Source organism: Tyto alba, unplaced genomic scaffold, assembly GCF_018691265.1.
Source record: "Tyto alba isolate M040663 unplaced genomic scaffold, T.alba_DEE_v4.0 Super-Scaffold_33, whole genome shotgun sequence".
Taxonomy (NCBI): Eukaryota; Metazoa; Chordata; class Aves; order Strigiformes; family Tytonidae; genus Tyto; species Tyto alba.
This window is the reverse complement of record NW_024881308.1, coordinates 1,732,093-1,753,428: the sequence shown is the minus strand read 5'-3', so window position 1 is coordinate 1,753,428 and position 21,336 is coordinate 1,732,093. Positions and strand designations below refer to the sequence as shown.

Here is a 21,336-nt window from a genome sequence, read left to right as displayed (position 1 = left end):
ATCCTGAGCATAGCTGCTGCATGTGACCTGAACTGCTGTCAGCTTGAGTCAGCAGGAAAAAGGCCAGCACTGGCTGTTCATGCAGCAAAGCATGTCCATAAAGCTGCTTTGCCAAAAAGATTAGATCTCTGTCCTGCTTTTCTAAAACTCAGTGTCCTCACTTTCTCTGGGGGAGCAGTGGCACCTTCTGGCCTGGGATTCCCAGGCCCAGTACTACTCCAGCTCCAAGCACATCCCTGGTGCACTGACGCCTGTTGCACAGCTCAGATTTGTCAGCCAAACTGCCCTGTGTGCCTGGCTGGCTGTGGGCAGTGCTCCAAGATTCCCTTCCCATCAGATATGAAGTCAAACTTCTGGTTTCAGTATAGTTAAGCCAATGACAGAGCAAGAGATTTGCCTGGCAGCACAGCATCTCCCCCCACACAAAATGCCTGATAAAAATAATTTATTAAGCATGTGTGAAAGTGCAGGCTACCTGTGGGATTGTTTTTGGAGGACAATGGCCACATCAGACAAGAGCAAGACTTTGGTTGCATCACAGAAGGGATGCAAAAAGAAGAACTGAGAGTGCTGTGCAGCTGGTGAATGATGAGAACATCTTGACCTTTGTCAGCCAGAAGCCTTGGAAGTAGCAAGCGGTAATGTAGAAAAACAAGATAAGGATTCTGAGATCTGCCTAAAGAAAACATGCCAGGCTACGGTTGATGTGGAACATCTGGTCATTTCTTAAACAGTGGAAAGTTTTCTACCTTGAGCTAAAAGTGTATAGAACATTGTGTTTGTGCTTGTAAGATTTAATTAACCAATAGGCTTTAGGATAGCAGTAACTAACTTGTAGCAAATTAATTGTCTGGTGTATTATGGACAGGAGGTAATAACCAATCAAATGCTAGTCTTAGGCATGTGAACAGTGTGTGAAGAATGCATGTAACCAATCAAGCCTTTTGTTTATGTGTGATCGGTTACTAGGAAGATTTATAAACGCACTTGTATCGGCAATAAATGGATTTTGATTTCTGACTCATAGAGTTGCCGGAGTCCGTGATTCTCCTCCGATACCAACTGCTCTTTCAGATCCTCTGAAATCGATGAGGCTGGACCAGAGGGGGCTGTAATCCACAGCCACCTCCAACTCCTTCAACCTGTCACCACGAGGCATCATTTTTGGTCCTGAGTGAAACAAAGGAGAGAAATGGAGTGTCACAAAGCCCTTGGGTCTCTCTGAGGTAGCACAGATACCCATGCCTCTGATACCTGTGAACTAAGATTATTAGAAAATAGGTATCTGTGGAATAGAATTATTAAGATCAATTTAAGATGTTTTAACCATTTAACAATTGAGCTGCAGAATACTGATCTTTTGAGGAACAGTTAGAATAACTGTAGGATAAGGAACTCATAAATAATCTTACTGGAGACGGTTTGGCCTTGTAGTGGCGGGTGCAAAGAAACATAAAGAAGCTGCAAATTAGCAAGAAAATCAGACCAGGCCAGCCTTAAAGGACAAGATCTACGTGACCACAGGACTGAGTTTGAGCAGAAGTAAGGGTCAACTGGCAGACACAGTGAAGAAGACTATGAGCCTTCATCTGAAGACCCCCAATGACCACCTGAAGACTCCAACAGACATACGCGAGAAATATTAACATATGCTACATGAGTTCCCAGAAAAGTTATGAATATGATAAAAATGCGAAGAATATGTATGATTAAGGTAGTATAAATGCTTGTTGATTTCATTTTCACACACTAGGAGGAGCTATCCCCTGTGTGATTGATGCTGTAATAAAGAATGCCTGCTTTCTAAAACTCCAAAATTGAGTCTTAAAGTGTGAATTAATTACCACTTTCCGGTAACACCTCCACCTGGGTGCACATCTTGGAAGTATGCCACCTCCTTTCAGGCTGGGACAGCTTCAGGACAGGACCACCGGGCAACAAGCTGCCAGCCCCACTTTTCCTCTTCTCCTCTGGCTCGTTATGAGTTAGTGTATACAGCTGGCCTCCTGCCCCCGGGGTTCTACACACGTCTGGTAAAGATCTTCACGCTGCAGCCAAAGACAACGCGAAGCAGCCTTGGTAGGGAACAGGACACCACCCCGTCGTGACAGAGGAGGCCCGCAGAGAAAGACCTCAGCCTCGTGCATCTGCTCTGGTGCTGAAGCAGGGTCGGGCGCTGCTGCGAGCCCCTCCACGCTCTCCCCTGCCTGCAGCCAGAGGCGGGTGCGTGGGAAAAAAAACTCGGAGGGACGGCCACTGAGGACTGCTGGTGGCCGGCTCTGAGCTCCTCCCGCGGGGTTAGGGCCGCCCGCGCCGTGCTGGGGCAGCCCCCGCCCGCCGCTGCCGGCCCGGCGGAGGAAGAGGCGGGGCGGTGGCTGCCGGCTTCCCCTTCCGCCTTCCCCGCGCAGCCGCGGCCCGCGCCGGAGCGCTGGCCGGAGCCCCGCCGCGCTGCCATGGCGCCGAGGCGGGGCCGGGGCCTGGGGGCGGCGGGCTCGCTGCTGCCGCTGCTCTGCGCCCTGCTCCGCGCCGCCGCCGACACCAGCACGGGCCGGGTGGGTCTGGGAGCGGGCAGGGGGGCCGGGCGGGGCGCTGAGGGGAGCGGGGCCGGGGCGGCGAGGCCGGTGGTGCCGCAGCTGGGACCGGGAGCGTGGGCCCTGGGTTGTGCGCTGTGTTGGCCCGCGGGCGGGCCGGCAGGCCGGGTGGGCAGCAGCTCCCCGGCTGCTCCGCGCCCGGCTCCGGACCCGTCTCCACGCCTGGGCGCTACAGCCCGCCAGAAGTCTTTCTGCATCTCCTGTAGGCCCTCGTCCCTCCAAAGCGGCCGGTCTTGGTAGCTTCTGCTGGGCTGGCCTCAGGTGTGCGGCCACAGTCGCTGGCAGTTCCCCTGACTGTGCCAGGGCAGGTCGGGAACCGGCAGGCGAAGTCAGATGTGCCCCTCCTGGGTGCGCTTCCCGGAGGAGCTTCTCTTAGTGCCCAGGCAGGCATCGTGTGGTGTCCCGTTCCCTTGCCCGGTGCCGCGTCTGAATCTGGCTGGGAGGGAAGGGGGCTATGCGAGGGTAGCCTCACTCAGAGCTGCTTTGGTTAGTGTGCTCTGCCCTTGATGCTCATGGGCAGCTTATTTTGGTCAGACTGAAGGTCTGCGTGTTCCAGCACACTGTTTGTCAGAGGCCAAAGCTAGATGCCAAGGCAATAGTAGCAAGTGTCCAGTTTCCAAGTAGTTTTGCAGTTTGGCTTTGCCTTGAGCCACTTGTGATGCCTGTGTTGAATAGTGCTGAATGTCCATTTACTTGGTAAACTCTAGTAAGCCTGGACTAGATGCTGTCTTATACCTTCTTTCTCCTGCTTTGGAAGCAAGGCCTTTCTCTTTTCCTAACGGATCCTGGTATCTCCTTGTTGCCACAAAGAAATGGGGATTGTTCTCTGTGTGTTCCTGACTTGAGCCCCTTTCCTGCTGCTGTGTTATGTTAAGGGAAGATGTGTTTCTGCTCTCCCCCCTGCTCTGAGTGATCAGGCTGTCAGTGTGAGAGCAGTGTTCACAGGTGATTCATCAGCTCTTGAGTGTTGAGGACTGTGTCCTGTGGCTCAGGTGGATTGTCCTCGTGGCTGGAAAAAGCTTACAGGTTATATGTCGATCTTACAGTAATCCTGATTTAAGTATTGAATCAGAGGGCTGCGGTATTGGCCAGAAGAAAGAAGTATTGGGGTGTGTGCATAAAAATTTATGGTGAAAAGTTTATGCAAGCAAGCCTTTGTTCATGTTTTATTGGCATGTGCACTTAATGGTGAATTAATATTCCTTTTTCTCGTGGTATGAAAGTGTGGGGGAGTGGAAAGGGGGGAGGAAAAATAAATCTTGAATTAATGGGTGTTTGTGAAAATGCTGTCCTTAGCGTTTTGACAAGATTGACATGTGGTTTTGTCTAAGGCTGCATTTTAGGGGGGAGGCAGAGAAAGGGACAAAGCTCCTTGAGGAGAGTTGTCTGTTTTCCTGTTCTGACAGTTTGCTGGATATCTGCTATCAGGTAAGGAAAAGATATGAGGAGGAAAAGTCCATCTAACCAGAGTCCCTGCAAACTTTCCCAGTGTGTATTTTTGTTGGTTGTGTGGGTTTCTTTGAAAGAAATACTCCTGTGCTCAGTGTAAGCATAAAGCTGAACTTGTGTTTGTGGGGATTGCTCAGGCCTGTTAAGCTGTTTGCTTGGAGTGGTGGTCGAGAGGCAGCAGTAGGTGTTGGGCAGTGGGTTATTGGGAGTATGCTGCTATGAGGACTAAGAAATCTCATGATAGCAAGGTGACAGGGTGCATAGGAGGTCCCTGGAACAAGGACAGAGCGTCTTAGGCACCAGAAATGCCCAAGTCTGCCCCAGTTACTCATTAGGGACGACAGCCATTTTTAATTGGCAGGTCTGCATTGTCCCATCAGGACAGCTGATATTAAGCTGGGTCTTCAGCTCTTCCCAGGAATCAGATGATATTACCAAACCTAACCAAAAAAAGAGAGGTGGTTGAGTTTTTTGGGCTTTCATCACTTTTTCTTTTGATGAAATGTTCTGATCTGTTAAGTTGAAAATTTACCGTGGCATCTTACCATCTGTTTCTTTCTTTTTCAGGGTTGGTTAAAAACTTACGGCTACTTACTTCCATCTGACAGCCAGATGTCTGCCTTGCAGTCGGGAAAAGCTGTGCAGTCTGCAGTTGCAACTATGCAACAGTTCTATGGGATCCCAGTAACAGGAGTTTTGGACCAGACAACTATTGAGTAAGATTAACATAGGCTAATTGTCATATTACACATTGTAATATTACACATGTTGTCATAGTACCTGGATAATTATACCAGCTGCAAGAAGTCCTTAAAAGGACTCAGCCAGAGAAGCCTTGATTATGAAAAGGTATCCCTAACAAAAACATGTGGACAACTGCAACTTTTATTTTTGCCAACAGTACTGTTTGTGAGTGTGAGGAGAAGCTCTTGTTGAATGTCGTTCTTTGTACATAGATCTCCATTGCTGGCGCACAGGCAAAACTTGAATCCTATGAGCTTCTTAAAGTGGAGAACATCAAGGATTTATTTCCATTTCTGTCTGGATTTAGGTGAAAATCTGCCTCTAGAAATGGCTTCTAATGTATTTCTTCAATTAATTGGAGTTGTGGTTCTCCATACATGCCATTTGTGGAGATCTCTAGTTCCATGTTGAAGTGAGTTGTTGCAGTCTTACGACAATAGTCAGGGCTAGTTAGCTATTGATAGTTGGACAGTGAATTTTCTCTGCTGTATGTTGACTGTGTGTTATTTGTTGTTTGTGATTGGTGTCTCGATAGCACGGGTGCATTGGTCTAATCATCAGAACTGGAGGGACTTTGTTCTTTGAAGGCTGTTGCCTTCAGTCTGCTGCTCAGTGTGTACTGCAAAGGGTGGTGTGGAAATGGGGTTTGTTGCTGCTAATTGACTGGCTTCCTGTTGTCTGATTGCCTGGATGTCATGTGTTGTCTGAATCTGCCTGCTGTTGGTTTGGACTAGGGGAGCATCTGTTGACTAAAGCAGAATGCAGATAAGGTCTTACTAATGCTTTTGGGGCATCTCATGGTAAGCAAAAAAAAGAAAGCACAAATAATAGAACTTGCTTAGACCCTGCCTGAGAGTTTTCCCTTGACCTTTTTTAATGCATTAACAGAACCTTTTAGAGTGTGCTCTGCGTACTTCTTCATCTCTCCTCTTATGGTACTCTGCTGGCAAAAGGGACGCAGTAGCACTAAAGAAGGGGACACAAAGTAGCCTTCCAGACTACAAGAAGAGGGAAAAAAAGAAGAAATTAGTGAGTTAGGCAGAAGGGGATCATTCTGGACCAGGAGTGCCTCTCCAGTGAATGTAACATTCCCTTCTTTAGCTCACAGGAGACACCTCTTGTTCTCCATTGAGATAGAGAAACTTCTATTTGTTTGCTTTTCAAATGCATTGAAAATCAAATGCTTTTTAAAGGTGGGGATTTTCCATCCAAGATCTCTTTGCCATTAATAACACAGTTTGTAAATGAATGCTGAAACAGTATCAGAGAGCGATATTCTGTATGTGAAGTTGGTGCATAGAAGCTTGCAAGTGGGATGCTTATGAATTGGAAGGGCATGGGGGAAGAAGGGGCTATGATGTTGGGGTGCTAGTTTGGAAAGTTAGGGAGCTGTTTCTACTCCTCTGGGTGTGATAGGAAGGGAGCAAACTACATGTGGGAGTCCCTGTTTTAGGAAAGAAAATATTTTTTCTGGAGGAAAGGAAGGTGTTGCCCACTTTTTACTGAGTTTATATATGGGCAGGGGTTGATTGGTGCACCCAAAAGCTGATGGGTGTAAAACCTAGATGGTTCCCCCTTCTGAAAATCGATTCTCCAGAGGCTTGAAGCCTCAGCTGCAACCAAACACAGGTATGCTTTGCAGGCAGTTTGATTGCTCTACCTCCATCTGTCCTGAATCAGTAGGTCTGTATGTTGTATGGCAGAGTAGAGCAGGAGTACCTGCCTAGAAGTTACACGAAAGGAAAAAGAGGTCCTAATTGATGTTAGCAGTGAGCGTGTATTTTGAATTGAAGGGGCATGTCTGGCTGGGCTTTCTTGGGCTGCTGCTTCTTCAGCCCAGGTTCTGGAAGCTGAGTGAAAGGAGAAGAGCTAGCAAGGCAGGCTGGCTCTGAGAGCTCTGAATTATGTGAGTGTTTGCTACGGTGTTATTTTGGTCTGTGTTAAAAGTTTTGAGATTGCAATTGCGAGTTTTTCTGTCAGTGTATAAGCTCCATCCCTTTAAAGTTGCTTTAGAATTAGTCAAGGGGTGAAGTTGTTACTTTCTATTTTTTCTTTATTAGGCAACAAATTCTGCATATTCTGTTTACACTTATTATGGAAGCCTAATGTTTTTAATCTCCTTCCCCGCATGTCCCCAAATCCTGAGCTTATTCTTTCCTCCAAGAGTGGTACCCAAGTATGTGAAAGTTACCATGCAGGTGCTGCTAGTGGGAGTGGGAAATGGGAAGGAACACCATTGGTGTTGCTTACTGGTACCCAGAAGGAAGGTGGGGTGAGAGTCTGTTCAGCAGAAGGGCTGTCTTGAGGTAGCAAGTTGAGGATATGTAGTTTCCTATAAGGAGAGAAGGGGAGAAGGTATAAAATGGCCTCCTAGTACCTTGCAATTTGCAGTGCCTCAGCAAACTTTGTGTTTGCCTGCAGCTAGTGGGTTGAACTGTAGTTTTGCTCAGCAGCTAGGGAAGGATGTACTCTTGGGAGCATGGTGGTAGAGAAGTCATGTTGGCGCAGAACAAAGGTGGTAACTGTTGTGTTTGTCATAATCAGTCACATGGCCCTGGAGGTAACCAAGAAATAGCCTTACTTGTGTTAGAAATGTCTTGTGTGTATTGTGCTTTGTCTTGAGCCTGTTGTGTAGGTCCCTCATCTTGGGATGCACAACACATGTTTAAAGATACCACTCCCACCAGCTCAACAGTAGGGGACTGAGAATGACAGCTTCCTCTGTTTAGGCGAGGCTTGTGGAGGTCTTGGAGGCTGAACTGGTGAAAGCAGCTGTATCTGGACAAGAGCTGTATGTCACTGCTTTTGGAAATTACACGTTTTCTGCATGTCAAGCAGCTGAAGTGATGCAATAGTTTATGTGTAAACTGCTGAGTATAAATTTTGATCATCCAGTGTTATTGGTGCCCTCGCTGAAATAAAAAAAAGGGGGGATGGGGGAGGGGGCAAGCCACCATAAGTATCTGAATCCTGCTTCAAGTGATTGCCTTTTATTGTTGTTTCTGATGTGGTATGTTTTTATAAATCTGCTAGAACACAGATTTATCCAAACTGCTCAGTAGAGAACAGCTGTCAAAAAGCTCAGCTAAAGAAGATCAAGAGCAGCAAGCTACAGCTTTGTGATTATTTTGCCATAGATCTGCATTCCTGAGAAAAGAAGAGATGGCTGGACTTGTACCCTGGCCCATGTGATTAGATTAGGGCCCATATGTCTGGGAAGAAAGTTGAATCAGAGAACTGATCCAGATTTATTCTCAGCTTGACATTAGCACAGGCTGTTGACAACTTGGGTACTGCCTAGCTTTAACCAGGTAGTTGGGCTTTTTTACAAAGTCTGTTTCAGAAAGTGTGTAGCTGACTTCTGGAACAAACTGTGGTAGAATATGGGGGTTCAGACAGGCCTAAGTGTAATGGGGTTGAAAGAGGAGTTAGGCAGCCATGAGGTAGCATAAGTCTATCAACAGCTCTGCAAATGCTGATACTTTGGAGGCTTTGGCTCAAGAAGCCCAAAAAAGCCCAGGGTGCCAGTATTGCAGCTTGTCTCTGGAACAGCCCCATGCTCTGCCACATGTCCCTATGTTGTGATGTAGCTGGCATAAGGGCAGGTAATTTGACTATCTTTGAGGGAATTAACTTTTGGCTGGGTCTCTGTGCAGTTCTGATTGGCTTTGATAGTATGGGGCTGAGCTGTGTGGGGGCCGATTTCCCACAGCCTGCTCAGCATAGGGCAGGTGTTGGGAAGGGGCAGCTGGTGATCATGCATGAAATGGATGTTGGGGTGTGAGGAACTTGGTGGTGTATTGCTGGTGTGTCAGCACAGCTAGCTCTGTCCTGGGAAGTCCTGGTGACTTGTCCTACACATCCACGTTGGTTTGGTAGCGCTCCCCTGTTACCTTTGTGTCTTCTAGATTATACTAGTAAAGAGAAAAGAGAAGGTAATTTTCTGACTGTAATTGGGTCTGATGGTGGTGATGTTCAGAGTACTGGGGTTCTCATGAAGCTTAAGAGGTGAGAACCTAATTCACACTATGGTTTGTATAAGGCTATGCTAAAAACTCTGTACTGTATCATGACTGTAAATGAAAAAAAAATACTTGAGAAGTATCTAGGAGAGAGCAGGCTACAGTAAGCCTAACATATCTCTAGAGATGTAGGAGAAGTAGTAGAAGCAATGAAAAAGAACACAAATAAAGGACACTTGGAAAAATAGTGTATTGAGGTTGAATTAATAAGGCTTTTCTAAAAGCAAACCTTAGATGCACCACTTTTCTTTGAAGGTGGCAGCAGTTGTGTGGGCAAGACAGATCTGTTTTCCACAGGTTTCTTAGATTTCTGAAAGACATACCATACTGATAAATGTAAAGTAATGTAAGTGGGGAAGATCTGTGCTAGCTTTATATACATAGATTGGGTTCTTGTTATACATACTGTTCTGTACCTGACAACTCTTACTTGCTCTGTTTTTGGTGGGCAGAAGTTGACAGATGACTGCACTGAAATTTGTAAGGACCTGTAGTTTTTACATCTAGGAAGTGGACTAAGGAAAGGTCAGCTGCTTGGCTGCCTGAACTGTGAGCAGGTATGTGGGCTGTGAAAGAATGTTCTTATGAGGCTGTGCAAGGCAAAGTGTCTGTCTATTTGTTCTTTGTTTAAAAGGTGTTCCAGAAAGAAGTCTTGTAAACCATCTACTGGTGATGGGAAGACATCCTGAAGGTGTGGAGCTAGTATTTTTGATAGATAAGATATACATTGTTTAGGCTTAGAGGTCTTCCAGTCACCCTCTGACTTCTTTTGAATCTGTTTTTCAACCTCTGTTAGCTGGCTTTTTCTTCCCTTCCAGGTGGATGAAGAAGCCTCGGTGTGGAGTTCCAGATCATCCCCACCTACGCCATAGCCGGAGGAAAAAGCGGTATGCGCTAACGGGACAAAAGTGGAGGCAGAAGCATATAACCTACAGGTATATCCCTCTCCCTGCCCCCCTTTTTGTTTTGAGAGAAAAATATTCTGTACTTGTTTGGTATGCAAATTTTGTAAGTACTTTTAAAAATTGCATTTTCGCTGTGATGCCTAGTTGAGGCTTTCATTTTCAAAATGTGGTGGAGGGGATACCTTCAGAGCACTGGAGTAACCGAAGAGTCTATTCTCAATTAGAAAATAACTGATCAGTAAAGACTTCTAATTCCCAGCCATCAATTGTGTAGTTTTTGCAGGAAAATCCTAGTAAACCGCTTTCTGTTCCCTTAGAAATCTAAGGCTCTAGCCCTTAGATCATGCGTTGTCTTTAACAAACCATTAAAGCAGAAGGAACATCAGGGTCTAAAGGTGTGATGCTTTCTCCCTCTACCGATTTGTAACATTTTACTGAATATTTATTTTTGCAGAGGTTTTACTTCTGCTCATGTAGTAGAACTCTTGCTTTTGTCCAAACTGAGGCCTGCTGAGGCAATATGCTGAAGTGGGCTACAGGTGTCAAATGAATGTTATGTAGTGATGGTTGTTTCCCAGAGGTGTGTTTTATTTGAGTCATTTAGGCCTTTAGCTTTTGAAAGGCAGTTGCTGAATTATGCCAATGGAAGTTTCTGACGACATGAATGTCACTTCAGAATAAAATTAAACACCCCTCTAGTTGAAAGTATAGCCTTCTGATTTTTTTTTTTTTTTGAGGGGGAAAGGAGATTGCAGAGAAGTAAAAATTAGCAGGAGAAGATATGGGTGAGCAAGGCTAAGACAGAAAGAAAGTCTATGGTGAAGAGATAGAAATATGAGTGACTAGCATGGGGAAGGTGCCAGAATGTGTAGAAAGAGATATGATGGTGTGAAGGGAAAGAAAATTAGGGACTGGGACACTCTGTTGCTTCTGCTGAGAGCTCTGAGAAAGGAGGAGGGTTCCTCAGATAAGTGAGTGATTGCAGAGACTGGGAGGAGGAACCAGTTCTTGGAACTAGTTCAGAACTTTCACCAATAATCATTCCTTCACCTCAAATTGTAAAAGAACACCTTCTGTATGTGAAGATCTGAGAGTCAGATCCTGATTCTAACCTTTTCTGGACCTTAGAGAAAACTGGTATATAATCGTATAAATAAAACAACTCATAAGTGTATGTATAACTGCAGGAAGCAGGTTGACAGTTGGCTTCACTTCTGCCATTGTCAAACTAGTAGTTGTTTAACTTAATTTCAGTATTTGTAGTGTGTCATTGAAGTGATAGATACCTTGTTTAACACTGAATGCATTACAGTGTCTTTCATCTGTCAATCATTATACTAAATTGAGCCAGATTCATTAAAGACTGAAAGTTGTTTCCATGATATAGTTATTTCATATTCCCCAAGACAAGTTTAACAGGTCTTGAGTCTATTATATATGTACATACAAAAACCACCTTATGAACATCACTTTTTAAGCTAAAGTTTACAATTATGGAAAATGTATGTGCAGTTAAACTTCCCCCACCCAACTCGGTATCACCAGCTGTCATGGACTGGATTGCACAAAACTGGCAGGTCCATCATTCCTCTGAGCTCTTAAGTATTTTAAGTAGTCCTGAGAATCAAGTTGCTCATATAAGTAAGCTTGTATAGTTTACTGAAAGGTTTGTTTCTCAAAAAGAATTTTAGTAGTCAGGTTTTTTTATACATTGGGTTCCATTTTAGCATGATAATTTCAGACAAAATCTGAAGTAATTTACATTTTTAAACTAAGTTACTTAGCTGTCTACACCAAGATTTGAAAGGTTGTCAGGTTTTTAGGAAGCGATGCAAAATCAACCCAAGTATTGGGAGAGTTCTTATTAATAAATGCAGACTTCAGATCAGAGCTGTAGTTTTGTTGGTAACTTTATTTTTTGCAGACAATACTTGGTACATGCAAAGTTTTGCTGTTAAAAATAAAGACCCTTTGAAAATGGAAAATGTGTAGATGTGGCTATGTAATTGGAATTACAATAAGAAGTCTCAAATATATTCTGCAAATTTTAACAACCCTTCTTTTTCATTCACACAGTGTACACAACTATACCCCCAAGGTTGGAGAGATTGATACAAGAAGAGCCATTCGTCAGGCATTTGATGTTTGGCAGAGAGTGACACCACTTACATTTGAAGAGGTCCCTTACCATGAAATTAAAAATGACAGAAAGGAGGCAGATATTATGATATTTTTTGCTTCTGGTTTCCATGGAGACAGTTCTCCATTTGATGGAGAAGGTGGATTCCTAGCTCATGCTTACTTTCCTGGACCAGGAATAGGAGGAGATACTCACTTCGATTCAGATGAGCCATGGACCCTGGGAAATTCTAATCATGATGGTAAGAGTGTAGGTCGTTTTTTCATACAATGTGAGTGTAGGCACACTGACAGGCTTTCAATTAGAATTTGAAATTAGTATTTGGTTAGTGGAACTTTTGCCCCCTATACAATGGTTCAAATGTTTTCTGAAACATGTATTCTATTTTAAATGGGTAAATAATTTTATTAGTAAGTTTGTGACTCTGCATGCCTCTGTGCACGTGTGTGAATGTTGAGGAGTGAACAGAGGTGCGTGTCTGTTGGCTTTTTACATCTCCAGATTTGGACCATAGTTTCTACAGAAAGCAGGTCTCAGGGAGGAAAAAGGTGAACAAGAGGGTATTCAAATGTAAATGCCGTATCTCATGGAATACTTAACAAGGGCAATTGGAGTTAGTTGTAATGGTGAATAGAAAGTTGAGAGAGAGAAGACATTTGAATGTCAAGTCATTTTGATACATATTTGTTTTCTCACCGTCTGAGTATGGTCATGATTACTCCCATCAGAGGTTGGGGCTGATTGATTTGTCGAGGATTGATGATTAGGACAGCTCTTTTTGTGATATTAAGCAAAGAAGAGTTTCTGCATCTTTCTAACTTTATCTTACTCTAATGGCAAGGAGCACTTTCTGATCTATTTTGAAACCTTTGAGGATAGTGATGACTTGTAAAATGCTGAAGTTGGAAAACCAGAATTTTACAGTAGCCTCATAAAATATCACTCCAATTTCCACAGTCCTAGTGATTTCAGAAGGACAATGTGTCTTTAAACCTTCAGGGATTTAAAATCATGTTTTGAAACATTTTATAAGTATTAGAAGTTTCCTTGGAATGTAAATATGGCTTGATTTTTAAACTGTATAAAAATGTAGTAGCATTGTTCTGGCCATGATGTCTAAGGACATATGCAGAGGTAATGTCTTTCATTAGACTAAACAGTGCAGTTTGAAAAGGAGAAAAACTTTCAGGCATGCAACTACCTTTCAGCCTTGACCTAAAAGTGACAGCTTGCTCTCAGAATGAAATGAAAATTGAGAAAACTCCTCGGAGTTTTGAGTCAATATCTGTGAGATTGTCTTTGAAAGGAAATGGAGCCGGCAAGTTCAACGTGGAAATGATAATTTGTAGGAAAGCAGAAATTACATGATACTGTCTTCTCAGGGAAAGAGATCTAATGCTTCCTGGCATGTTTAAATGACCAGATGTAGGCAGAGAAAGAGAGAGTTTATAACCTGTCGGATGTGGATAGTGTGGGAGGTTAAGGTGTGGCAGAGCAGCAGCGTCTTGCTATCTGGAAAAGTTATGAATTTATTTTCCTAGGTTTGTGGCTGGAGGATGGGTTATAGGTTTCTCTTGAAGATCAGGACTGATAATCAGAGACTGAGTGATTACCCTGGAAGAGCTGCTTTTGCAGCAGATAGGCATGCTTGTGCTTTATCAGTGGTCTGTGTGAGTTCAGTCTGGTCTTAGTAGTTATTTGATCTCAACTATGGGGTGTGAGGGTGTCTTGTGTGCTGGATATGACTTCCCAGGTAAGCCCGTGTACGAGACCTGGGAGTGCTAGTGTCTGGGATAGAAGGTCCTTACAGGAAGGTGGAAGGAAAGGTTTTGACAAGTTGTACTTGTTTTTTTTTCTTCTTTTTTTTTTTTCCTTCACACAAAAAGCTTCCTTCTGATGATAAGCTTACCAAGGTTGGGAGGCAATTTAAAGACTAACAGGAATGGCTCTGGGGAAAATTTTCTGCTGGGTAGGATGTTCTAACATAGATTATCGCTTTTTTTGAGTGTTCTTTGTATAGTTTTTGGGGTGGTATTTGAGAGTAATGTATACAATGAGTAGAGGGTTTTTTATAAAAGCTATTTCTTATTTGGTATCCATGTGGCTCTTTCAAAAACAAGGTGTATTTCTCTGGTGTGCTTAGTGTTTGTCATGAGTAGTGTCCTCAGTGCATGTAACTGGTATTTGATGGGCTAGTGTGCTCTCTGAGCATGTAAATTGATAGAAAGGTTGAAATTTCCATTCTGAGGATAAATGTCATTTGTTTTCAAATAACCATACCTCATAGATGGGATGGCATGGTTATTTGAAAACTCTTTTAAAAAAGTCACCAGAAAGGATGTTGAGAATGGTGGGGTCATATTTGTTCCCTCTGCCTGAGGGAAGTGCTGATGATAGAAAGGGGATTTCATATGTTGAGGATGACAGGGGTATGCCTGTAATCAGAGCATTCTAGATGTGTTAATGCAAAGAATTTGGTTTTGCCTGTGTTCTTAGACTTGATATGCAAATGTGAAAATGTCCTGTTTCCTCATGTGTTTCCAGGCCTTTTTAGGAGGGTTTTTCCTTCTGTTTCACAATTTCTTGTCATTGGAGCTCTTGCTAGCTCCAGGTTCTCACCTCTGATATGTTTTACTTGAAACGCTGTTAGCAGTTCTTACAGAGTTTCCTCTTCATGACAGGTTTCTTGCACTGTGATCAATTCACTACCTTTTTTAATTGGAAATAAGGTGTTAGTGAGGAAAATAATATATTTTAACAGGAAGTATTTCTTTGAACACGGTCTTGCTTGTCCTTATCTGTTTTGGGGCAATGGAATGTTTCAGTATGGAACTGAAGAAGTCTCTCAGTGAAAGAATAAAAATACCATACCAGTAGATCCTTAGCAAAGCTCTCATTTATTCAGATGCAGAAAAGGCAACTGTTTTGGCCATTCAGCATCCATTCAGTGATTATTTAAATCTTAAAATAGCCAGGAAGTAACAATAATATTTACACCAAACCACAAAATATCACCATGTAAAATGTTCCATTCCTGACAAGAATGTGTATTAGTTGAAGGAAAAATTTGAACAATCTGCCTGAAATCTCTCTCAGCTTTGCAACAATTGTAAAGGTAAATCTCTGGTTAACAGAGCAGGATGCTGAAACTGGCACTGTAGGTCCTCAGAATATTTGGCTGATCTATTTAGTCTGTATAGTTTTGTTACAAACCAGTATGGTCTGAAGCTTTGCTTTTGCAGATCTGCATTTGTCTTACTGTGTCATGGCACGCAAAGAGTTTCGGTAAGTCCAAGTTTGGGTGCAGCTGTCAGCCCACAAAACTGTTTTGGGGTCTTCATTAGCAGTGTGAATTGTATGGATAAAAGTGAAACACTTTGTATGAAGTCTCACCTGGTCAGAAAAAATAAAGAATGATTTGAACAGACCTTTCTATGAAAACAGCCATCTCCGATTTGTATGTGGAGGACATGATCTCTCTTGCTGATGATAGCTTTTATCTTGTAAAGATACCTTATGGTAATCTGATAGGGTTCATAAGCAATTTGTCACACCAACTAGTGGATAGTTAGTTGGGATTTATATACTCATTATCGTTTTGCATGATCATTATTATACTGATTTTTTTTCCCTTGTGGACAGCCTGACCATTACCATGGCCCTTAAAATTATTAGTATAACTATAATAGCTATGATGCCGTTGGCGAGACTCTGGTCATAAGGGCATGTGCACCAACACTTCTGTTACCTTCTGCTGTGAAGAAGATCCTGCATAGGCTTTCAGAGTGATTGCACAGTTTCCTTTCTCCTAGACATGAGTTACAGTTCCACTCATGCATACAATTCCTTTAGCTGAGTAATACTGTACTTTCAATTAATGATTACTGATTTATCATCTTAATTGTACTGCCTTCTCTGACATTCCCATAAGCAAGCTGTGGAAGATTAATTTAGATATTATTATGATGAGTATGTGCAAAACCAGGTAGGAAGTTGAAGTCCTGGAGCAGTCCTTATTAACTGGGATCATGGGATACAGAATTCATTTGTTAAGTTTTCAGATGAGAATGTCAATGGGAGCACCTAGAAGCATGAAGCAGAATATTGAAATTAGGAAGGATCAAGGCAAAGCAGAGAAGTGATATGGCAAACAGTATGCAACTGAAAAAGAGGAGGAATGTGGTTTTATATTTAGGGATAAATCATCTATACGGCCACACAATGAGGAGCAACTGGCATTGTCACAATTGTGGGGACTTCTCATGGTTTTCCTGGAAGGTGCTCCTCAATAGAAAAGAAGGTTAATTACAGGAAATAAATTTTAATATCCAGTTTAACGTTGCAAATAGTATCAATAATAATCCCAGGCCAATGTTCTTCATGGTCTTCTAAAAGTAAAAGACCATTGCTGTTGTGCATGTTTTCAACACTAAAGCACTAAGTATGTGCTGTCTGCTAACCTGCTGCAGATATTAAATTTATAGCTATATAGATATAGCTGTATACAGCCATGAGCTATATCCTCTGTTGGTAGTGACCATACTTGCTCTGTAACCATCACTACAAATAGCACTGCCTGTGTCTTACTAGTGCTGGTGCTAACAGCATCTACCTTTGCAGTAACTACCCATGGCTGTATCAGGCACTGCTGTTGCTGCAGGGTGGGTGACCAGAACTGCCACTGCTGGGGCTATCGCATCTGCAACAGTGATACCCATGCCCTCTGTCAGTCTTCCTGTGCAATCCAGATTTCATTCCAAAGCTTATGTGTACCAGGCACCTCACTGGTCAGGGAGTAGAGGGAAGCAGTAGTAAAAGGCTTAAAGTGGAGCAGAATTGATTGAGGGGAGACATTTAGAGAATCTTTTAAATGCTAAAGTAATAGAAGTACCAAGATATCCATGCCCTTCCATGGATCACCAGAATTTTTTTTTTCAGTATGCCCACATTTGAGCTCTAAGACCCCCCTCTATCATCTGCTTGTGTGGCATTGTAAGTGGGAGTGTGCCCAAGGGCAGCCACTTCAGCTTCTTCAGGAAACAACCCCAGCTGAAAAGTTATTCCTATAGCGACTATAGTGTAACTCAACTTCACATCAAGTTTGATCATTTTGCAGTTCACAGGATTAATCTTTCAGTATCATCTCTTCTGAGTATTCTCCCACACTGTACAGCTTCATGCCTGTATCAAGTTTGCTTTGTAAATGTAGGATTACCACTGCGGCTGCTCTTAAGATATTGGCAAGAAATGCTGAGCTTCACTAACAGCAAGTAAATAAATATTGTAATTGTTACCACAAACATGTCCCCATAGATCCTGGTGGGTTCCTCCAGAGGTTTATTTGGAAAGCTTCTTGTTCAGGGCTTCTAAAGAAAAGCCGACCGGAAAGCATGCCAGTGTTTCCAAGACGCTGCCAGAACAAGTACAGGAGGTGAGACCACATGGGTCGCTTTCAGTGCCAAATTAGTGCAGGATCTTCTGCAAAAGTTATGGAGAAGAAGGGCCTGAACCACCTTCTGAGAAGTCTTCTGTTAGCCACAGAGGAGAGGAACTGGACAGACTTTTCTCTGTAATTCTACCACAAGGACTAGCATTGTTTCAGTGGGCATCTGCCTGGACAACAGCAAGCACTCCTGAAGCCACCATCTGTGGTGTATGTTCAGGAACCTGAGCAGGTTTTTCAGGACAGCCGAACACTGTCTAATCTGACTAATCTGAATGTTCAGCAAGGATCTCGAGCAGAAAGTTATGACTAGAGTAGCTAATTTTGGAGGAGAGTTACTGATAGCCAGTGAGCATGCCAGTCTGTTGTATCTGTTGGTGGGGACCATGCATAGCTCTGACCAGACATTTAATCTGCCAGTCAGAGTGTTCAAAGTGGTGTCTTCACTGGAGATTTACTGTTTTCTGTCCTGGCAGTATTACTATCACAAACCTTCTTGGTTCTCTTGACATTTGTAGTCCTGTTCCTAAACATAGGATCCTCTCTTTTGTCTCCACATTTACAGTGGAATTCAGTTGTGCAAACATAGGCATTTAGCCAGGCTTTGAGAGTGCCACTCTCCTATCACAGCTTGGGCTGTTCTTGTTAAGAAATTAAGTGTGCCAAATTAATTTGAGTTTGAATCTGAGTATCTTGGTACTCTCTTTATTCCTGCTATGAGTACAAAGTTCTTAAAATGGCCCAGGCATCTACAGATTTTCTGCCACAGCAGTGCCTCTGCTTGGAGTCTGTCCCGTGTAGATCACTGACCCTTGCCTTTATCCATTTGCTCCATCTTAGGTGTCTTATGGAGGATGCCCCATGCTTCTGATACTTGTTCCGTTTACTGTCACATCTGAGTACTTTAACCTGCTCACTTGTCTTGAATACACTAGAAACAATTAGAGATGCAATATGGAAGGTTTCTTCTCTAAAAATGCAGTTACTGAGCAATGTCATTATACTTAATGGGCTGTGTCCAGCTAGAACAGGTGGTTCTTCCACAGACTGTCTCAAGGAACAGGTGTATGGCTTTCCCTGTTCAGATTCCTGTATCTTAGAGGGATGAGTGTCTTTCAAAGCCCTAAATAATTTGACCTTGAATGAGAAACAGAATTCAAGTACCATGCTTTTGATTCTCAGCTTCTGGAATTTGGTTTGCAGACTAGTGCTCTACGTCTCCAGTCAGATGCTTAAGGTCTCCACTCAGTTTAAATTCCTACACAATGGATCATGTGCATGCTTCCTCCCATCACTCTCGTGTTTTTTCCCAGCACTTCTTTCTCTTTCTTCCCCTTTGAACCAGGGGAAGGTTGAAGTGGCCACAGTGTGAACCTCACGAGGGAACAGATGTAGCAAAGTGTTGTCTTTCTCTTCCTGCTCTGGTTTACCTCAATGCCACTCCAGCTCTTGGGGCCACATTAAAGAGTAGGTAGGAATGGGTGGCTGGGGCAGAAAAAAAAGGCTGCGGCCCTTTCAGCTGCAAGATGGATTTCTTGATCATAAAACCATAGCAGAACTATTGCATGTCTATGTTTTGAGTAGAGTTTTATTTCTTCAAACCTATCGATTAGTCTCTGCCTGCCATTATCCTTGCCTTTTTTCTTCCTGCTCTTTGTCACTATTTTAATTCAGAAAGCTTTTGTCGTTCCTTGGCTGGGTCTTTTTGCAAAGCCAGCTTCACTTTTGTTAGTAGTACATGGTTGAAACCAGTGATGTTTCAAGTTTAACAAGAATGGAGTGAGGTGTTTGGGGGCCCCCATTACATAAAAAGTGTCAGCAAACTGGAAAGAGTCCGGTGCAGGAGCACTGAGATGATAAGAGATTGGAACAAGAAGAAACCAGGGGAACTGGGCTTGTTCAGCCTTGTTCAGTCTTGTGAGGAGGAGGAGGTGGGGAGGAAGCATCTAATAGCAATCTTCTACCTGAGGAGATACTGTAGAGGGGACAGAGCCATACTCTTCTTGGAGGTGAACAGATAAAGGAACAAAAGGCAGTGGGCACAAGCAGCAGCAAGTAAATCTCCATGTGGGCATAAGGAAAAAAATTCTTCCCTAACAGTGGTATGTCTCTGAGGCTGTGCCTGGTGAGGTTGCAGAGGCACTCCCATCATTTGAGGCTTTCAAAACTTGGCTGGATGATACCCTGAGCAACTTGATGTAATTCTGAGATTAGCCCTGCTTGAAGCAGAAAGTTAAATTGATGACCTCCAGATATGCCTTTCAATCTAAATCTTTCCATAATTCTTTAGCATTAGAACATACAGAATTTTTGTTCCTAGAACTTAGAGGAAATTGCAGTTACTTTCACAGCAACTCTGAGCTGTAACAAGGTATTCAGCTCATAAAATTCTCTTTTCTGTCACCAAATTCCCTTTTAAGAAAAGGAATCTTTTAATATTGAGATTCTTCAGGAAGGACTGGTGATAGTCATACATGCATATAAGGTTGCTGGCAATATTTTTTTGCCAGATGTTTGATGCTTTTGAAGTACCACCTCTTACTGTTCTGTTTTTAGTTCTTTTTAAATGCAAGAATGTAGAAGGTTTCTGTGAGCATTCACTAGATTAATAATGTAAACATTGAATGTATGTTAGGATACATTATATAGCAGATCCCCTGGTATTAAGCATTATATGTAAGTAGGTTTGGATTTTTTTTTTTTTTTTTAACCTGGTCAGGTAGTTCTTTATTATCAAAGATTACCAATCGCTTTGGAGACATTGCCAACTAAACATTCTTTGTCTTATTTGATTTGTTTGGTTACAATCATGGTATTCCAGGTGGAGGGAGGAGACTAAGAGGAATGAAGAGTATCCACTTGTTGCTTTTATTTTTTTTCTTTGAGGTTTGTTTTGCTATCCACTTTTCTAGGTTGATTCTCTACTATCTACTGCAGCCTACTTACCTGACTTGTGCAGTTACAATGCATGCTTGTTGAAAAAGAAAATGCAGCTTCCTTTAACCCCTGTACCTTCACCCAGCATATTGCCAGAACTTGGTAGTCTTTTCTCAATTAATTCCTGTTTCCTGTGCATTTTGCCTTGCTTTCTGACTCCTTTCTTATTTTACCACTTTCTTCATGTTCACTTTCTATGGAAATGCTGAGGCCAACAAAGACAATCTACAGTGTATTAATATAATGAGTTATTTGACAGGGAGCGTGTGTATGCACAACACAATACGCATATAATCTTTGTGCTATTTGGCTGTTAAATACTTTTAAAATTTTCTTTCTCTGATTTCTCAGGTATAGAACATCCTCCACATCTAAAGAGTTTTGTTCTAACAAATGGCATTTTGAATCCATCATTATTTTTCAGGCTTCTGACACTATTGTTGAATATGAGCATCAGTATTTTTCAGAGTGAAAATCAGAGCTGCTTTGAAGTTCCTCATGTGTCCTTTAATGCAGAAGACCTGTTATCTGAAAGACTTTCATATAGGTGTTGGAAGTCGTGGGGCATAAATTGTATTAAAATTTCAATTTATCAGGCCTTTTTATGATACTTTACCAGATCATGCTATTGGTCAGTACTTTTGTTCATTGAAGAAGACCAGTTCAGTATTTTAGTCTCTAGAACATACCTACTTAACATTGGTTTCATCCTGTAACTGCTTAGAGAGACTTGTTCTCATAAACCAGAGTTCTCTAAAATCATATATTAATGTTGAACTAAATTTGAGCAAGCATATAGACACATGGTCTCAAGACAGCCAGCCATTGTAAAAAGAAGTCAAATCAGTTGGCTTAAATTAGCAACAGTTTGAGATTACCCCCCTGTCATGTTGATGCAAACATAGAAGTCCATAAGTAGAGAACTTGCAAATTAAAATTTTTACAAAAGTGAAGAGAGAAAGCCCACCAGCACACATGGAAGACTTCTGTCTTCAGATTCTTCTTCTTCGCTACTGGACAGCATCTCTGTAAGTAGTGCTTTCTTTTGTTGTATATGCTGTCATTATACAAACATGGAAGTGTCATTACAGCAGTGCTGTGCTAG

At 42.6% G+C, this 21,336-nt stretch overlaps 1 protein-coding gene across 2 annotated transcripts in view; it reads left to right on the top strand.

Moving 5' to 3' along the window:
* Window positions 1-2,356: 2,356 nt before the first annotated feature.
* MMP24 (matrix metallopeptidase 24) overlaps window positions 2,357-21,336 on the top strand; it is a 45,526-nt gene continuing 26,546 nt past the window's right edge. Inside the window, exons 1-4 of one of the 2 annotated variants that reach the window (XM_042801114.1) lie at window positions 2,357-2,552; window positions 4,608-4,756; window positions 9,625-9,741; window positions 11,788-12,092. In XM_042801114.1, coding sequence (XP_042657048.1) covers window positions 2,454-2,552; window positions 4,608-4,756; window positions 9,625-9,741; window positions 11,788-12,092 — 670 coding nt within the window. In that variant the 5' untranslated portion in view covers window positions 2,357-2,453. Of the gene's footprint in view, window positions 2,553-2,600; window positions 4,020-4,607; window positions 4,757-9,624; window positions 9,742-11,787; window positions 12,093-21,336 lie in introns of those variants that run through there. The other variant, XM_009970365.3, reaches the window with a different exon arrangement.